This window comes from Aspergillus pseudotamarii, assembly GCF_009193445.1.
Source record: "Aspergillus pseudotamarii strain CBS 117625 unplaced genomic scaffold BDV38scaffold_15, whole genome shotgun sequence".
NCBI classification, from domain to species: Eukaryota; Fungi; Ascomycota; class Eurotiomycetes; order Eurotiales; family Aspergillaceae; genus Aspergillus; species Aspergillus pseudotamarii.
In genome coordinates, this window is record NW_022475029.1 from 141,709 (window position 1) to 160,859 (window position 19,151).

General features: G+C 49.0%; 7 protein-coding genes across 7 annotated transcripts; 3 read left to right on the plus strand and 4 right to left on the minus strand.

Annotated features, from left to right (window-relative positions):
• Positions 1 to 94: 94 nt before the first annotated feature.
• Positions 95 to 1,721, minus strand: BDV38DRAFT_291248 (major facilitator superfamily domain-containing protein; the record flags this gene model as incomplete). Its single annotated transcript, XM_032061697.1, has 3 exons — positions 95 to 1,039; positions 1,102 to 1,473; positions 1,530 to 1,721. 3 exons carry the CDS (start codon positions 1,719 to 1,721, stop codon positions 119 to 121), a joined length of 1,485 nt encoding a protein of 494 aa, XP_031915597.1. The 3' UTR covers positions 95 to 118.
• A 796-nt stretch (positions 1,722 to 2,517) lies between these two features.
• Positions 2,518 to 2,838, minus strand: BDV38DRAFT_280888 (MoaD/ThiS family protein; the record flags this gene model as incomplete). Its single annotated transcript, XM_032059413.1, has 1 exon — positions 2,518 to 2,838. The coding sequence occupies one exon, from the start codon at positions 2,836 to 2,838 to the stop codon at positions 2,518 to 2,520; it is 321 nt and encodes a 106-aa protein (XP_031915598.1).
• A 753-nt stretch (positions 2,839 to 3,591) lies between these two features.
• On the minus strand, positions 3,592 to 5,937 carry BDV38DRAFT_291253 (bifunctional molybdopterin adenylyltransferase MobB/molybdopterin molybdotransferase MoeA family protein; the record flags this gene model as incomplete). The annotated part of the gene is made up of 4 exons (XM_032061698.1): positions 5,608 to 5,937; positions 5,509 to 5,549; positions 5,417 to 5,454; positions 3,592 to 5,360 (listed from the first exon to the last, which is right to left on the minus strand). The coding sequence occupies exons 1-4, from the start codon at positions 5,875 to 5,877 to the stop codon at positions 3,592 to 3,594; spliced, it is 2,118 nt and encodes a 705-aa protein (XP_031915599.1). The 5' UTR covers positions 5,878 to 5,937.
• A 547-nt stretch (positions 5,938 to 6,484) lies between these two features.
• BDV38DRAFT_44606 (molybdopterin synthase catalytic subunit) lies at positions 6,485 to 7,334 on the plus strand. The gene has a single exon (XM_032063362.1). It carries the CDS (start codon positions 6,680 to 6,682, stop codon positions 7,262 to 7,264), a length of 585 nt encoding a protein of 194 aa, XP_031915600.1. The 5' UTR covers positions 6,485 to 6,679; the 3' UTR covers positions 7,265 to 7,334.
• Positions 7,335 to 8,272: 938 nt separating this feature from the next.
• BDV38DRAFT_241682 (histidine phosphatase superfamily) lies at positions 8,273 to 9,930 on the plus strand. The gene has a single exon (XM_032054042.1). The coding sequence runs from the start codon at positions 8,297 to 8,299 to the stop codon at positions 9,725 to 9,727; it is 1,431 nt and encodes a 476-aa protein (XP_031915601.1). The 5' UTR covers positions 8,273 to 8,296; the 3' UTR covers positions 9,728 to 9,930.
• Positions 9,931 to 10,281: 351 nt separating this feature from the next.
• On the minus strand, positions 10,282 to 11,903 carry BDV38DRAFT_269729 (sulfite oxidase; the record flags this gene model as incomplete). The annotated part of the gene is made up of 2 exons (XM_032057022.1): positions 10,282 to 11,767; positions 11,824 to 11,903. The coding sequence occupies 2 exons, from the start codon at positions 11,901 to 11,903 to the stop codon at positions 10,282 to 10,284; spliced, it is 1,566 nt and encodes a 521-aa protein (XP_031915602.1).
• Positions 11,904 to 17,042: 5,139 nt separating this feature from the next.
• BDV38DRAFT_269730 (glycoside hydrolase family 18 protein) lies at positions 17,043 to 18,513 on the plus strand (the record flags this gene model as incomplete). Its single annotated transcript, XM_032057023.1, has 5 exons — positions 17,043 to 17,151; positions 17,206 to 17,324; positions 17,404 to 17,531; positions 17,587 to 18,266; positions 18,494 to 18,513. 5 exons carry the CDS (start codon positions 17,043 to 17,045, stop codon positions 18,511 to 18,513), a joined length of 1,056 nt encoding a protein of 351 aa, XP_031915603.1.
• Positions 18,514 to 19,151: the final 638 nt, after the last annotated feature.

Sequence of the window (19,151 nt, forward strand, 5' to 3'; positions counted from 1 at the left end):
GTGAAGGACATGTTGACGTGGTGGATACGCTACACCCACCGTCCCAAAAGATATCGAGCCATAGCCCACACCATGCCCTAGTATCAACACCATTATCTCAACAGCGACATAAAAACCCTCAAGCCTTCTCCATCGGAAAGCCATTCTCAGCCAAAAACTCACTCAACTCCCGATCCTCCTCCTCCAAATTCAACTCACTACTCTCCGGCAGAAACCAATACACAATCATCCCGAGAATAGCAACACCACCCGCCAGGTAAAAGGTGGATTGTTTGCCCGCCCTCTGCTGCAATGGCGTGAAGCACTGCGTCCCAACGGCAGCACCAGTTCTTCCAAACGCTGTCGCAATACTATACCCCATTCCACGCATGGCGGTGGGGAATGACTCTGTTGAGATCAATCCGATCGTCGCACCGGGTCCCATGTGACCTAAGGCTTGTAGCAGGCCGTATAGGACCACGAATGCGGGCATGTTCTTTGATAGATGGGGGAATGTACCGCCAATGATGAATCCGAGGATCATGTATCCGGCGAATCCTAGTATACCGGTGTATCGGCGTCCGATTGCATTGGTTAACCAGGCTCCCACGATCACGCCTGGTACGGGGAGGGCGCCGAGGATGACCTGCCAGATTGCGGTGGTGCGGATATTGTGGTCCTTGACAAGCGAGTTGATGATGGTGCTGGACATGATGCTGTTGGGAAAGTTGATGAAGTCGTAAAGGAAGAAGGCGAGGGATGTGGTGAAGAGACGCCATCTATAGCGTTTCAGCAGGAGCAAGTAGAACCTGAGCGGGCGTTTCTGGCGTTTGAAGTTCGAATAGTGGAATAATGTCGAGTCGGTCATGAAGAAACGCAGGACCATGATTATTACTGGGAGAATGGTCGCAATCGAGTATAAGGCGTGGAAGGTGACTGGGAGGTTTTCATTGCTGGCGATGAGGCAGATGAGGTAAACAATCATCTGGATGGGCGCAGCGGAGGTCGCCATTAGCGTCGTGAAGGAGACGAATAGTGGTCCACGGTATTTTCTTTTAAACTAGTCAATGGTTTCTTAGTTGATCGGTCCCGTAAGTGAACGTAACTCGGTCTCTGCCTTACATCGTCTGATTCCTCGATGCCGGCTGCTGCACTTGGGGGATACTCGCCGCCAACCCCAAAACCAGCGATCCCTCGCACTATCACAAAGTACCAGAGCATGTTGTGCGTCGGATGTACTTGGAGCGCAAGTGTAGACATCAGAGTTCCGATCGCGACGAGGCCGGAGGTGAATAGTAACCCGGCTCGTCGTGAAAACATGTCCGATGTGTATCCTAGGGCGAGGACACCCAAGATAGCACCGATTAAGAGGGAATTGCTAATCCGTGTCTGCATCTCGGAGGGATATCCATTGGTCCCTAGGAGCTTTTTGAAGATGACATTAGTAGGATTGGCAAGACTGTTTTGGAATCCGTCACTGAAATTGGCGATGTACTAAATGGATTATCAGCCCTCGCTCTATGCATGTCCGCAAGTAGATTCCGACTCACACAGCTGACGATGGTCAAATTACTTTGTAATTTCGTGGGACGGTAGGAATCTCGTCTGCTGGGGTCGGGAGAATTATCATAGATGAGTGTACTCTCTTTGACAGTGGTTTGCGTTGCCTCATGCTCCTTTCCTGTCTCCACGGGCGCATCGGCCCTGGCGTTTGCCATTCCATTCTCTGGATCGTAGGTCATGGTGAAGAAAGACCAGTGAACTCCCACACACCGTGACCCGGGCTCAAGGCAGTCCCCGATTATTTAAAAGCCGTCCGGTGGTCATGACGCTGATCGAGATTTAAATCATTTCCGACCTGCAAGTACTAAAGGCTTTGGTCTCGGGCGGTCTCCGGACTAGGGCTACGAACCCCACCGACGATAAGAAGCCGTGCAATCAAGCAATTCAACAAGAAAAGTCGGTCCACAGATATGGTGGCGGTTAAGCTCTTCCTTGGCTGGCGAATACATAATTTAACCATTCGAGTTTTGTTCCGTATGAGTATGTCGCGCAGTCGCCATGTAACCATTGATCTCGTGAGGCAGTGAAGAGAGTTGTATACGATATACAACACCAGTTGAGGGGAAGGGGGTTTGCCCGGCAACACCTTTCCCTTCTTTCAAGGGAAGGGCCAAAAAAAAAAAAAAAAAAAAAAAGGTATCGGGCTATCCCGATAAGACAACTGCGAATCACTCAGCTAGATAAAATTACTACGTAGTAAATGGCCGACGGTTACTATAACCGGCTGGTGGAGTCAACGCTCGGGCCGAAGACCACGACGGCTTTTGCTCTCCTGCATACATGCCTCATCTATTTTGTGGTATACGTTGGTCTAGATTGAGTATGTAAGGGTCGCCTGAGCTGATTGACCATAACTCTGGGTTGTATACAAGTCGCTAGTGCTGCATATGCACGCAATATAAGTCAAGAAAGGAGGCTTGCCGTCACAAGAAAACAGTCATAGTTCTGTCATATGTGAAGTAAACCAGCTACAGGCTACCCCGAACTAACAGGGGGAATAATAGCCACTTCATCGCCGGCCTTAATGGTCACCAAGGCCCGGCTTTGTCCATCTTGGGCAGCTTCCATATCGCGGAGTTTCACTTTCTCCTCCTCCACATCCACGTATTCCAAATTAACACTAACTCCACAACTCGTTAAAACCTTGGCTCCAATCCCAGGGTATTTGGACTCCAAGATATCGAACAATTTACCCAACGGAAGTGGTGCGGGCAGAGCCTCCGATTGTCGGTTCGTATAGCTCGATGCGCTGGCGAAGTAATGAACCTGGAAGGTCCCGGTCGGAGCTTGGGCCATGGTTGTAGAATTTATTTCTTCGCGGGCTTTTCTCCTATTTCCTAGCTCAAAGTTTTTACTCTTAAAATAGTTAGTAAATTATGTTCTATTGTATTGAACGTGGGTTGATATCGTTACCAAAGCTGCGTGGGATCAACAATAATTTTACCACCGGTGGCAGAAACGTTGCAAATCCGTTATTCAACCACTTGATAATCCTGTCAACCCCAATTAGCAAATCACCCGGTTTTATCTCCGCGGGCTCTGATTGCACCTCCGAGAAAGGTGGCTTGAGTCTGCAAAGCACAGACCCTAAGGCAGAAGCTAAGATTGCTAAGTGTGTGTTCTGAGTGGAGTCGTTCTAATTTGGCGCCGTTTCCGTCTTGGGCAATACTATGGAGCGAATCATTGCTGCGTCGTATTGAACTTGGGGTTTTCAGACGGTTTGACACTGCAAGCCCTGATGATGTGGGTAAATAATAGTAGAAACATTATTTCTTCTCGTCATAATGTACACAAATACTTGTATTGGTGGCTTGCGTGCCTGGCATTTGGAACTTGATTTATTTTGCCAAGTTCGTGGCTGGGATTTAGGTTGACGCGAGCCAATCCTCCAGAGCTTGGCTTCATCTTGATACAACGCCAAGTATAGTATAGGGCATTAATATAGATTCTTCGGGCCTGAGTAAACCATGGATGAACGGGGGAGCCATCTTCTTTGTAGCACAGTCATATTGCACGGAATTTATAAACTCATTTATAATCCAAGCATCATTATACCCCCGACCGAATAGGACCCAAAATCAAGGCTGCTACCAGCGTGCCCTTTTCAATAGACCCTTGTCCAGGTTTCAATACCAAAAGAGCATTCGCAGACGCAAGGTTTCCCACCCTCGAGCTCCGCTGTCCTGTAGCACTAACCCCCGTGCTGCAAGCATACAGGAGTCCATCTGCTTGAGATGCCCTGACAATAGCGCAATGATATTCCGTGCGCTCGCGGTTCAATGCCAACTGATGCATCAGAGTCACAGTCACGATAGGGAGTCCTGGCGTCGGGCCGGACCCTGAGGAAAGTATTCCCTGACCTATCCCCATAAGCTTGTGCAGACAGGGTAGCACGAACAAGTGCAGGCTGACCAACGCCGAGGCTGGGTTTCCAGGTAGTGAGAAGATGAGTTTCTTTCCCCATGTGTTTGGTGTATCGTCCGCTTGGGAGGGTGACCGCTTTACGGGGATGCTGGCAAAGGTAGTTGGCTTCCCAGGCTTCATGGAGACCCGGCCAAAATGTACGGTGCCCCCCAGGGAACGCTCGATGGTCGGCTTGAGGAGGTCTAATTCACCCATCGAGACACCACCTGTCGTAATGATCACATCGATACTATTTTCCTCCCTCTCGATCGCATTACGTAGCCGCTCTTCGAGCACTCCGGCAGGGGTATCAGGAGCGATTCCCAAGTCAATGGTGGGAAAGCCCCAAGACGAGAGACAAGAAAGTAGTGAGAGCCGATTTGAATCACGGATTTGGCCACCGTGAAGTCTCTGGGGGTCATCATGTGGGACTAGTTCATCTCCTGTGCTCATAACACCAATACAAGGCTTTTTATAGATTTTGACTTTGCGTGTCCCGGTTGCTGCAAGAAGGCCAATTTCACCCCCAACGGGTGTGACGATGTCACCCATTCGAAGGATCCTCGAGCCCAGTCCAATGTCACTACCGGGTTGCCGTACGTTCTCGTTTGGTTTGATATCATCCGTTAAAATTTCCACCGTGGCCTCTTCGGTACCATCTGGTGTGGAGGAATGCAGAACAGTATCTTCAACCATAACCACCGCATTTGCGTTTGGAGGCAGAGGTGCGCCAGTGGTAATACGCGAAATGGTCCCTGGTTCCAGTGGGGGAGCGGTATCACTGGCATTAGCGTGCGCGATGGAGGCGACAGGAAAGATCCCCTTGGTCCCTCTACTCGTCGAACTTATATCTTTTTCAGTCGAGTCAGGAGCGATCACGGCATATCCATCCACAGTACTCGCTCGATAGGCCGGCACAGCCTCTGCGGCGTAGATATCCTCAGCGATTACTGATCCAACCAGCGCAGGTGTCACCGGGGCCTCCACCACCACAGGATCAGGAGTATGGTGACTGATGCGCCAGAGAGCTTCATCGACCGACAACATCGGATAAGGCGATAGGCGATTCCGGCGGCTTGGTCCCTCACTCGTGTCATTCGACTTTGCTGTCTTATTTCCACAGTGGCGGGAATGCCCACAGTCACTGTGTCCAAGTTGCGGTTGACGATTATCGGTGTCCGCCGCGGTGCTGCTTTCTTGGTTCCTTCCCGAGGAGACGCCGGCTTCTGCTTCTAGTTTCCGCATGCCGCCAGCGTGAAGAGCTCTGGAGTTTGCACCGGCTGCTTGGACGCAAGCATGGGGAAGTAGCTTTACAATGGCTTCAAGGTTTTCTTTTGCCCCCTTCGGCGACCCGGGGAGAGTGACTATCACTGTCCTAGTCCGGACTCCTGCGACGGGTCGAGACATCATCGCGACTGCGCTCAACATTAGTCCTCTCTCTGACAGGAGGAATGATCAAGTTTAACCATACATGGCGTGACTTTCAACGAGGCATCCAGCATTCCATGCCTTGTTACAGCGAGTTAGCGATAACCGCCAAATACATCCGGAGAACAAACATACACAAGTCCAGGAGCATGACGATGAAGAAGGGGAGTTACCGCCTGCATAGCAGAGTATCAGAGTTGAAGCAATAAGAACATTACCAGGGATTTAACTAACCTCTGGCGTATTGTCTCGAGTCGTGAATCCTGTGCCACCACTCAGAAGGACTAGGTTCACGGCGTCTTGCCCGTCTGTCCAGTTACATATGCTCCTTTGAATATCGAGTACATTATCGGGCACGATGTTGACAAATGGTGTCTTCCAGGGACTCTGGTCTGTGGTTAGTAATAAGGGTGCTAGGGCATCGACAACCCGGTCTGTCGATGGATCCTGAGAAGCAGTGTCTGATACGATCAGTATCGCAGGTTGTAATGCTCTATCTGCCATGGTTCACAACGTAGATAGCTGGAAGTCAAGTACAAAAGATTCAGTAATGATGGAGAATTATTACGAGAAAGCAGTCATCCTCTATTGAAATAGCAAGAATCTCTCAGATTGTCCAGGCTACACATTGTTTTGTCAGCCCATGCTTCCTGTTCTATAATTACAAAGCCTCCTTGGTCTTCATGTGGTGGAGAGTTCAACGCCTAACGTGCCCCACTGATATCCAGCTTTCTTCTGCCGGCGTGCGTCCATCACCATCGCTCTGTTGGACTCACTCAAGGGCAGAGGCCATGAAACGGGAGATCAACGGCAAGGCACGAATGTAACCTTATTGGTGTCCAATTTTTACAGTATCACCCGGATTATAAACGACCTTTCACCGCGGAATCTCCGATGCCTGAAGGAAAAATATTCAAAGCGATCATCTCCGAGTGCATTAGTTTGTAAGAATTTCGTCGTAGTCAAGTTTAGTTGCATTACATCTCATTTTCTGTAATTGGTCGATTAGTTGTTCCCAAAGCAGCCTAGCGCGGGGGTGTTGCTGCCCCACTCGTTTAGTAGTTCGAACCCTACTTTGCAGATACGATCTCGAACAATTGCCCCTCTTCAGCTTCCCTAAGAGCTCCACTGTCATCGGCGGTTTATCTTACCAAGTTCTGGGTCTGTTTGTGACAGATAGGTAGCTTTGTGAGGTCCAAAGAGTGTACTTCGGGCTGTAAGACCATAATCATAGCATCGCGGACTTTTGCCCTTGGATATATATCTTCACTACATTAGAACTACTACCACTTACTGCACTTTCAAGATGGACGTCTCAACAGAAGCAAGTAGAGTTTCATATACCTCAGTACCTTCCGAAACCAAAGACTCAACCCCCGCTCACCTTGACCGGTCTACATTTCCACGCACAATCACTCTACCAGACGAGAGAATTCACATCGAGTTGACATACGACCCCCTCAGTGCAGATACAGCATTATCCTACACCAACTCCCCCGCGGCAGGCGCAAATGTTTTCTTCCTAGGGACAACGCGAAATACATTTGACGGTCGTGCCGTCGCTCAACTCAGTTATACATCCTACCCACCACTGGCATTAAGGACCCTGACAGAGATCGCACGGCGAAGCAAAGAAAAACATGGGCTTATCGCCGTGAGCATCTCCCATCGGCTGGGGACAGTGGCTGTCGGAGAGGCATCAATATTAATTGCTGTCAGCTCGGGGCACCGGCGTGCGGCTTGGAGAGCCGGCGAGGAAATCCTGGATGAGTGCAAGGCAAAGGCGGAGATCTGGAAGCGGGAGGAGTTCGTTGGTAGCAAACCGGAAGACGGGGAATGGAGGGCAAATAAGGATTGGGATGGGGAGGGAAATTTAGTCTCACATCAATAATGACTATTGTTTACGGATGACGGGCATTTAAGATTAGAGTACAAACTCAGCAGTGTCAGTTGATCTTGTCATACGAATAAACTCAGCTGTCACTTGAATGGACTTGTGGGTTTGTCCGTAATTCTGTTTACATTTCTAATGTAAGAATATTATTATTGTATGGCAGTGGACCACCTGGTCGGCCTTGCGATTGATATGAGCAAATATGTAATAGTGCAGGTTAATGATCTATCTTCACTCAACTGAAAAACGGAAAGGTTGTGCAATTCATGAATATCCAAGCATCTAATTATCCCGGTGGCAAGATTGCCCTCGACGTCATATGTATGGGCACCGTAGCAAGCTTAATGAGGAGCCATACTGCGTCTGGACCTTTGATTATAAGGGTACGGCCTTCGTATCCTGTGACTAGTGCATTTACTAGCTCTCTACTTACCTAGAAGGGTCCAGTGCGCCTTCAACGACAACATGAACCATATCACACCAGATGCCAAGTCAATTAGGTAGTCAATGATGTTTGGTGTACTGCACGAGTAAATTATTGGTCAGTTAGAATTTCCAAAAACGGTCAAGATGGGTATTTCGACCAGTCATAATGATTTAAGCTTTCCTTCATGGTCTAACCCACGGTAGGTGGGATACTGGACCTTCGCTCCAAGTTCTTGCATTGAGTTCACCAATTGCCTGGAACAGAGCGGGTGGCCGGAGAGGCGCCGCCTGCTTCCTGCTAGACATGCCAAGGAGTCTAGGCTTGGCAGCTATTTCTGTTATGCACCCGGTATAACGTCTAGAACTGCTACTGGTGTACAAGGGTAAAATAGTCTTCGACCATATGGCTAGTGACATATTGCTCCACGGACAGGGTCGTTAATATGCCCGTATAGGTGCGGGGTACTCCTTCAGGGTCTTCGTAGTAACAGTAGCGTCCCGCATGCAGTAACCCTGCCAAATATATAATAAACACCCTATTCCCATGACTTAGAGAAAGAGTTAGGGATCAATTGTTTCCAGGATTGACATTCCTCCTTTAAAATGCGTACTTCATCGCGAGACTACCTCGTGCTGGCCATGCTGGCCATGCCCCAGGCCCACTTAGCGTCTGCGGAGAGAGTTCTGGGTGCCTACATCTTTTCTCGTCATGGAGATCGTACCCCTAAAATACTGGGCAACACCCAGCTTACAGACCTGGGATATCATGAGGTGTTCATGACTGGTAGCTACTATCACAACCGGTACATCGATTCGAACTCTTCCCTTCAAATTGAAGGCATCAGCACAGATGTCGTCAACCTCAAGCAGCTCAGTGCAGCTGCACCATCTGATGCCGTGCTGCAGAACTCGGCAACTGGTTTCCTGCAGGGTATTTACCCTCCAGTCGGCGCAACTGCAAGCCAGGAATTGGCCAACGGATCTACAGTTGATGCTCCGTTGAACGGCTACCAACTTGTCCCACTCTCGCTCACCACTACCGGAACAAACAGCGAAGACAACACATGGCTTCAGGCCACCACCAAGTGTCAGAAAGCCAAGGTCAGCAGCAACAGCTATTACAGCTCGTCACTGTATAAGGATCTTCTAGCGTCCACTCAAGACTTCTATACATCACTCACGCCCATTCTGAAGAGCGAATTCTCCGACGATGACATAAGCTTCAAGAACGCCTATGCGATCTTCGACTTCCTCAATGTCGCAAGAATTCACAATTCCAGCACTGAAAACATGCCCACAGACGCCCAATTCCACCAGCTGCTGACCCTGGCCAATATCGAGCAGTACAATCTAGCTTACAACTCGAGCGAGACAGTCCGCGCAATTGCTGGTGCCCAGCTTGCCGGCGAGATGCTCGACGCCCTGACCGAGACGATTAGCACTCAGGGCAAAACCAAGCTGAACATCCAATTCGGCTCCTACGGAACGTTTCTCTCCTATTTCGGCCTTGCCCAGCTCTCCAAGGCTGACTCCGACTTCACCGGTATCCCTGACTACGCCTCTTCAATGGCATGGGAGCTGGTCACCGACTCGACAAGCGGATTCCCCGATCCAGCTGACATTTCCGTCCGCTTTGTCTTCCACAACGGTACAATCACTGGCTCCGATGAACCCACCGAGTTCCCTCTCTATGGCCAATCTAGCGCAACCATCCCCTGGTCGGAGTTTGAGAAGCAGACCAAGAGCATCGCCGTCATGTCTACGGCCGAATGGTGCAGCGCGTGCGGTAACACCGATGGAAAGTGTGCTAACCCTTCTTCTGACTCTGCCGGTACTGAATCGACCGAGAAGAAGAGTAACGAAGTCTCTAGACCCGTTGCTGGTGTTATTGGGGCTATGGTTACCCTTGCGGTTATTCTGGGCTTGGAGGCTGCGTTCTTCTTGCTGGGTGGCTTTACCATTGCCAAGAGAAAAAAGGCTGCGGGCAGTATCTCGTCTGATGCTACCGAGACTAAATTTGTTGAGCACAGTTAATGGGGTTAATTATGGCGGACGGTTGGGGTTGTGGCATTTGGTATTTTGGAGGGTTATGCAGAAACAGGCTCTTCAGTGTAGGTCTTTATGAGGGACATGTTATGAAGTCGATGAAGTGATGTATCGTCGGTTATTTATTTCAATGTTTGTTAGCCGAACTGCTGTTTTCCTACCATGACTAGGGTCTGTTAATGCTATTAGTCTTTTAAGAGAAAAGCTCATGTCTATTGATTAGCATACATTTAATGTAGAAGTCGCACTGAAATACTCCCTATGAGCCTTCTGTAGTGCGGACACTTTGTCGTGCCATGGCGTATTCTTCTGGGTTAAACAACATAATTATGGAGGGAATGACTGGAACACATGCGACTGTGCAATTGTTGGATGATGTATCAAGACAATATGAAATAATAATTCAATATTCATCAATTTAGCATATACTTGCTAGCTATACCACAACGCAGGATTAACCGTCCCCACAACCACGATACTTCGTAATAAAAGTCATAAAATGGAAGCTGCTAAAACAGGTGCCAATTTTGGATGCAGCGTATTTAAAACACTTCTTCATTATCCGCATCTCTCGGGTACTTCTTGAAGAAGTCCTTATAATCATCCCACGACTGGGTCTGGAGCTCTTCGGGCCATGTGATGGGGGCAAGAGGCTGGCCATGAGCCTTGAGCATCTCCAAACGCTCCGCAGTCACGGGTCTGGTCTTGTTGATACTGTAGACCGAAATTCTGTGCGCGGAGCTAGTGACATGCAGACCCCAGTTCCATGCAGCACGGACATTCAGGGGCTGTGTATTCAGAGCGTTGTCCCAGCAGCGACACACAATTTCAATCCACCCTTCCACATCGCAGGGCAGGTCGATCTCCCAGGTACGCCAGGTCCACTGGCCCTTCTCGGACAAGTTTTCTAGAGGAACAGGGTACCAGCTGAAACCACCATCGGACGAGAGTTCCACGCGCTCTGGCCATCTGCCACCGCCCGAATAGGCCCAGCCCTTGCAGCGGATCTTTCCGTTGTGGATGACGACTTGGTTCTTCCATGGGGACATGATTGCAGAACTGACCGGCATCTCCTGGATCTGGATACCATCCGTGGGGCGCTGGTTGTGCTTGCCAACCTGCTGGTTAAAATAGAGGTATTCCTTGCTCTGGACTGGTGCCAGACTGGGTGTTTCGATAGCCTTGATGCGATACAGCCACTTGACACTGCGAGCACCAATGTATCCCATGACCATCACTCTCAGGGGGTATCCGTGGATCTTAGGGAGGGGTTCCCCGTTCATCTCCCAGGCAAGCATCACTTCGTTGGCCTTGACCTTGGACCAGGGCACACTGACAACATAATTCATCGCCTCGTTATTCTTGAAGTATGTTTCGGCTCCGTACAGTTCAAGGTGCTTGCCACCCTCGAGAAGACCACCACAGTCCTTGATGACCTTCTTCAAGCTGATACCGACGTATTCGGCTGTTCCGATGGCACCTTCCGCCCAAGGAGCCTGGGGGACCTCATCACCCTGACCAGCGTAGAGGGCGATCTGCTCGATACGACGGGTTCCAGAACACTGCATGGTAATCATCTTCTTCATGCGAGGGAACTTCGATTCATCCATCAAGTCATCCATGGTATATGTCTTGGGGTTCTTGACAAGTCCGTCGAGCTTCAGGAAAAACTTGTCCTTGTCGATCAATGGGATACCGCCGTGATTCCGAACGAAGTGAAGCGGGTTGGGTGTAACTGGCTGGGCGGTAGTGAGACGCTTAGGAGGCTCGCCATTGTACGGGAATTGCAGAAGATGAAGCATTTCCGGGTGCTTCTCCTCGAGGACGGTCTTCCAAGAGTCTTCGGGCACGTCCGTGAGTTCACCGCCAACGGCATGATGCCACTGCTTCCAGTGAGTTCCGGGCAGCACAGGGTTGGTGTCAGGGATGGGGCCCATCTGGTACTCGGGGTTGGGAGGGAAGGCCTGCGAGGTGAGGATCTTGTGCGCGGCCTTCTTTCTCTCGGGGTATTCCTCCCACTCGACATATCTGAGAATGATTAGTTCCTGTGTTGTAATATAACCAATTCGGAGAGTAGTCATTACCCTTTCCATCCCTCAAGCTCACGGGGAAACAACTTCTCGGGGTTGCCAACCGCCTTGATGGCCGCCTCGTCTTTGGTCATCTTACCGTCCCATATCTTGGGCTGGATGAAGACGGTCTCCGGACCACTCTGGTCCAGGAATGGCAGCTTGGCAGCATTGATACCCTGCTCGATCTTCCACTCATCGGGACGGTTCTCAATCTGCTTCTTCACCACATTCTTGATCTTGGGGCCGGGTTGGTCCTGCATTTTACCGGTGGGGTCGCCCTTCTGGTGTTTGTGGGCGTCGTGCGAAAGTCTGTGTTCAAGGTTCTCAACTTTGCGCTCGACCTTGCGTTCGAATTTCTTCAAGTGGGACATTGCTTATATTTTGTGTTGTAAGGATTGTCAATCGGTCGGTCCGAGTAACGCAATCTATTCTTATATACTACGCAACGTCAGGATATGAGCTGGAGCGGGGCAGCTCAACCTTCCGCAAGTGGAAATAGTAATACACCAATCATGGAGTCTATTTGACAAGGTTCCGGAAACAGTCCAGAACGTCCCAGCCTAGGGCTTAACTTTCTTGACACTAAGACCAGTACAGAGTATTACCAACGACTTCGATCTGCCTGGGTAAGAGAAATTTCCGATCCGGTGGGTATGGCGTGGCTACCAATAACGGAGATGGGGAGGATCATCATCACCTCATACTGCAGAGTGGTGGGGCACGCTATGATTAGGGATTAATTCTAGAGAGGACACTGGAATGCGAGGATATAGCCTCCCCAATGAATCTAGGGCAAGGGTGGCTGGTCATTGTATCTTCGATAAAAGCCATGTTTCTTCTGAATTCAGCCATCAAGCATACGTTGTTTGTCAAGAACAGAAGCTGTCAGTTATCTAGGACGTAGTGATTTCATCCCAGAAGTTATTCTTCCTCCATTCCACGGTACTCATGCGGGATGCCCACCCCCAGGGCTTGGCCCTAAGACCCTCATCTTCATCGACCCCTACATACCAAAGCGGAATGCCCCGACTCCAGACACAGTCAAGCTGCTATTTCCAGCTGGAGACAGTCAACACTTCCAATTAGAAACCTCGGCGAAAGGTTCCGATAAGCTTGGCTCTTGGTCATGAATTCAATTGGACGATATGAGCCCACAACAGTGGAGGTGAAGCGAAGCAGCTATTCCATGATAAGCAGTTCACAAACAATTGTTCTGCGTGCACGGTCCTCTACTATGATCCAGCTCACCGCAGCCGGGAAATCGGGACTTTGTCGGTCGTGTTCGAAGTTTAGGAATTGCGCCACTTCATTACGAGAAATTTAACTTGTTGAACCTACAATGGTTGAAGATGATCTGTCAAGTGGTTGGTTCTGCGCCGAGAATGAACCAAGTCTGTCGGATTGAAAAGAGAGAGGATTGATTGGTCGATAGGGGTCATTACCTTTATAGCACCCTAGGATAGTTTGTACTTTGTGGGTGTTTTGGTTAGACAAATCCTGTTGTAGAGATTCTTGTTTCAACGAGAATATAACAGTTGTACGAGAAAGTGTGAATTAAGCGATCGTTCGTGGAAATACTATCAATCGGGTAGCGGGGTACAACATTTACGAGGGGATAAATCATGAATCCCGAAACAACTGCTATTCCATTGTGCAATCGCTGATAAATGATTAGCACATTAGCTGCATTATGCCGACCCTGACGTGGCGACATATCAATCCGTCCGATAATGCAATCCCCCCTCCTCAACCACTATCGGCACCACGTGCACGGATATTATTCGCAACGAAAAGTTCAAACGTCCAAGCAGGAGGGACTACTGAATTGTTTTGTTCGCAGTGATCGGCTTCGTATCACTAATACAGATGGTGACCTCATAGTGGGCCTTTCTTGGGACACGAAAAGTAACTTGTTTGCCATGATCAGGGTCTGGCCAGTCAACTAGTCGATCTGGGCCGATGTAACCCTAATGCCGATATTTAAGAGGACCGCTCACGACGAAAGCCAAGCCGAGTGTGCAACTCATCCTAGAGTCAAGTTTACATTGTGTATGTATTTCAATGGGTCGGTGGCTCGAGAACTAATGTTTACTACGATTGTGTACATTTGCTAAATGCCATTATCAGGCCCACATGATGTGTGGGGTCTCTTTTGTTCATTCAAGTCTCGTAGAATTGGATCACGCGGTAATCCCCAGTTAACTTACCAAGAGTTCGTTTACCTAAACTTCATCAGGTAGCAATACCAACTATACTTTTATCGTGCCGTGCGTGTCCTGCCTCGATGTCCCGCAGGCTAAACCATGAATAGAGGTACTACTAGTAGTAGGTTTGCCATCACAGTAGAGATTATTAGCTTTTCCAGGAAGAATGGCTGGGCAATCATTGTATTTAATATCGACACGCCACATTTACGTACGGTTACTACATTGATTGCCACACTGTCTTGATCTGTGTGTATTCAAAGTTGCATATCTGTAAAGGTCTAAAACGTCGATATGCCAAAATAAACCCCCTAGTCCCCACACAGGAAAGATAAAGAACTAGTACCCCTCCGGCATACACCATGTTAGCTTGTATTGAGAAATGCTACACCTACACGTGCGAAATTAGCTGCCTATACATTGACATTGTACAGAATGCCCGGCTAAGTATTGTAAGTCGAATCAACGAGGAATTCCTCAACAGTACATATATTGTATGCTCCTACTCGAAGGAGAACAAATAGTACGGGTTATCCCGAGTTTCGTTCTAGGATGTACACAAACCATCCGTCGGCACATATATATGTGTTCCACCCTGGACTTAATCTCTGGAATGGAATTCTGTAGGTTAGGTCTCGTTTCATGGATCATGCTGTCAGATGTTTAGGATTGTATTCCAAGCAAAGCCTGACGTTTGTCATTTGTTCGCATATTCGTTATACTGTACTGGGTTGGCATCATCCTCTTCTTTATTGTTTACGGACAACTATTAATCTAAGTATCACCGAGCCTTCATTCCATGTAGATGTCAGTCGATTAACATGGCGCGACTGGATGCTCGCTTGACCAGACGTACAGAATACAAACAACTAAAATGACATGTTACACTGGCCATGCGCACTTGTCTGAGTAGTAAAGCAACTACACTGATTTCCATCGTGACGCGCTGAATATCCAGTTTATCATTAGACCATGACTGCGTCGCAAGGTTACAAAAGCAGTCAATTTGATCACATAGTATTCGGTACCCCTAAACGGAGTGTTCAAAGGTGGATATCGTCACAATATCCTCATATGACCTACTGAATAGTATCGAATTTCTATATGTAACCTTTTAGATGGGGGAATTACTCTGTCCTTGCTGATACCACCACAGTGGCTATAATGGTTGGGCACTGTATGATGTGAACAACATCATCTGCCTACCTATTTTGCACACTTTGGTTAGTCCGAGGGATGTAGTATTTTCGGTCGAGTGGAGTACCGATCTTAGGCATATCAGCCACTGGATTGAAACAGCAACGTTGATATACTTTTGGATGTGATATTCATCGTAGGTCTATATCACGGAGGGCCTTCTTTGTTAGGAACTGAGCGAGGTAACTGTCACTGTAACATTGATTAAATTGGTAGGTGGAGGCAGTGAACCCAAGTGCTCGTGCGGACGCCTCTATAAGGAACTAATAATTAGCGACGATCTACAGTGTTAGTCTACAAGGTCTCATGACGCGTTAAGGAACACCGAAACCAACCGTTAGGCCCGATGAAGCGACGTATAATTTAGATAGGATAGAGATGGTCTCGAGGTTCATGTCCCTCGTGGCCAAAACATACATAATACCATCCTAAATTATAGGAAAGAAAGAATGGAGCCACGGTGAACCAGTCATTATGTAGGAATGGCCACAGGCCTCTGGGCGAAGCTCGGCGCCGACAACAACCTGTAAACATGCCTGCGGAATGGTTAGGGTTATTTAAGTAATGTAAATCAGAGTGAAGGGAACGCTCTAGTTCGGGGAAAGGGCGGGCGGCTGTCGTGTCTTAGATCCCTCGCATTCCAGGGCGTCGAGGGGAAATGAGATCGAGGACATGGGTGCCACGCAGTGTTTCCAACAAACAGAAGGTGGCTGAAGCGAGGGAGCTCGCATTGAATGTTCCTTGTACAAGATTGCAGGGCTGACAAATGAAGTTGTGAAGGCCTTGGAAGAGGTAATATCGCACGTGGAAGATACATAAGATAGAACCACCAGAGCGACGGGCACAAGGGATGAAACAGTTTCATGGTAGCTTATCTTCCAAGTGGCAGATGTCCCTGACCCATTTCCATCAATTATTGACAAGCCATTGGTAGGGTCAATACCCCTTGTCAAGCCGCGGGGTAGCGGGTGCGCCGAAGAATGTGACATGAGAGTCTAGACGGGCCGTCATGAGGCCTTTCAACGATTAAGCGAGTTTGCTTCATTTCCGAGTGCCGGCATGTGGTTACCCGGCAGAGTTGCATTGATTTAACCATTCTCAAATGGCTGTTCGTCCATGGAGCCTTCTTGTGAAACCCTCCTTATCCTACGTGGATTATCATGCAGGGGCCCTGGGCATTATATCGCGAACTTGAGACAAGGTTCTCAAGATCATTCCGCCCAAAGAGGTGATCAGTTCACCTGCATGACAGTCTCTTAGGGCTTCTCACCTGACGGATAAGAATGCTTAGCCGCGACAACATGGCAACCACCAGGGATTTCAATCCCGATCATTAGTTGCCTTCCATGATGCAAAGCCCGTTTGTCATGCCTTCGACGTACACTAGCCAAGCAACTTTGTACGCCATCGCTAACACTTCGTCGTGCACACCATAACGGCGCCGCCCTGTAATTCCGTCTGAAACGCGTCGCGTGCAAACGACTCTCTGCGTTATTTCGACCTTTTTAGCGTTCTTATTCCAGTGAGATGCGAACGTAGCATTCCACCGAAGTCCATTGTCGTCTCACTAATGTCTCGGACTATTGAGATCAAAGAATGAGGCCAAGGAATGTATGTGTACAACTCTCAAAGGCTAGTCTCAAATACCCATGACAAACGCACATGACTCGCAATGTGCGCAGTTAATCTAATTCAACCATCTGTGTGCCCATCAAGAACCTTACGACAAGATGTATAATAAGGCCCAACATTCCTCCATGTTGAGCTGTACTCAACCTCAGCGCCAAATCTTTCAAGCCGGTTCGCTATTGCGTTTCATGATACCCTGCCATGCCTTCGTCAAGGACTGTTGCACTCTTCACGCTTGCTCTGGCTTCTTTCAATGGCGCGCTGGCCGCGTTGAACTTGAACAGTAATAACAACATTGCTGCTTACTGGGGTAAAAGTCGGCGCCAAGCACGTAGCCTGCGCCATAGCTGATAGGATCTCTCAGGCCAGAATTCCTATGGACAGTCTACCGGTCCATATGTTCAACAGCGTCTGTCGTATTACTGCAGGAGTAAGACTGACTCTACACCACGTAAGCATGCAATAGCTAACGGTTCGACCCATGTGATGTCCAGCCACGGGCATAGATGTATTATATCAAATAGACCCAAACTGCTCAAGGATCCACTAACAGCACAGATAGGTATACCAGATCTCCTTCTTGACGAGGATCAACGGGGCGGGTGGTGTCCCTGAAGTGAATTTCGCAAACGCTGGCGACAACTGCACCACATTTTCAGGGACCCAACTTTTAGACTGTCCCCAAATTGCGTGAGTACGCGCGAAATCATATACAATAGATACACTAACTCGACTGTGTTATCAGTGAGGACATCAAGGAATGCCAATCGCTCGGACGGACGATCCTCCTTTCGATCGGAGGAGCCACTTACAACGAAGGCGGTTTTTCCAGCGAAGCAGCCGCAGCTGCCGGTGCCAAGATGATCTGGGAGACATTCGGACCTGTTTCCAATGCCTCTGTGAAGCGACCGTTCGGAGACGCAGTAGTTGACGGCTTCGACCTCGACTTCGAGGCAACTGTCAACAACATGCCGGCCTTTGCGAACCAATTGCGGTCATATTACGGAAGTGATACCTCAAAGAAATACTACACCACAGCGGCACCGCAGTGTCCCTACCCAGACGCCGCAGATGGCCCGATGCTCAATGGCGCTGTGTACTTCGATGCGATATGGATTCAGTTCTACAACAACTATTGCGGACTGCAGGCATTTGTCCCCGGTAGCGCAGCACAGAATAACTTCAACTTCGATGTCTGGGACAGATGGGCTCGTGAAACCTCTCTAAACAAAAACGCCAAAGTCTTTCTCGGTGTTCCTGGAAACAAGGGTGCAGCAGGGACTGGGTACCAGCCTATATCGACCGTTACCGAGATCATTAACTACGTGAAACAGTTCAGCAGTTTCGGAGGAGCCATGGTATGGGATGCGAGTCAGGTTTACGCCAATAGCGGCTTTCTCTCAGGGCTCAGGTCAGCCTTGGGTGGTGGAGCTCCTCCAACTCCGACGACAAGCTCGACTACGACATCGAAGACGACCTCAACTACCCCTACGACAAAGACTACATCTACAAGTACCACGTTGACCACCACGAAATCCTCCACAGCTAGTCCAACATCCAGTAAGCCAACCGTAGCACCCACCTCAACTGTGTGTCCCATTGATGGGGAAACATGTTCGACTAGTGGAGCATTTGCTTGCAATGGCAGTCAGTTCGGTATTTGCGACAATGAGAGGTGGGTGATGCAGCCATGTCCCGCTGGGTTGGTTTGTGCTCAGAGCAGTTCGGGCGTATATTGCGACTTCCCTGGATCGGCTGGTGTCGCACCCTGTTCTTGAGGCGCTATCCTCTGTGTGTGTGCATCCTCATTTCTAGATCACTTAGTACATCTTCGAACCAGGTTATGGAGATATAGAATGTTCCACATGATAAAGCTGTATCAACACGCACTTGTAAATTCAACCAGTAATAGCCCTTGCAGAAAAGCATGTCGCCAGGGCTCCTTTCCAGTCAATTACAACCAGCGCAGTTGCTGTTTTCCTAGAGTCCTGTACATCTCTATCACAGGAGGGCCCTTCTCTCTGTCTGCCCAATTGACATCCTTTCCCTCGGCGGCCTCTATTCTATTCTCCCTGCCTTTATCCGTTCAACCTCCTTTCCTAGCTGGCTAGCCCTTGCTCGCTTGTCTGCCGCTGAAACTTCCTCCCCTACATCAGCCTTATCCACGCTTCCTAACAATACGAGGGGATTGGAACCAAGCTGCGATTGGCCAAAAGCCATACGAGGTGTTCTGTGTGTAGATACTTTCCCTGAACCTGTCTTTATATTCAGACATGACGTAATTCCGTGTCTCATGGACTGGGAATCATC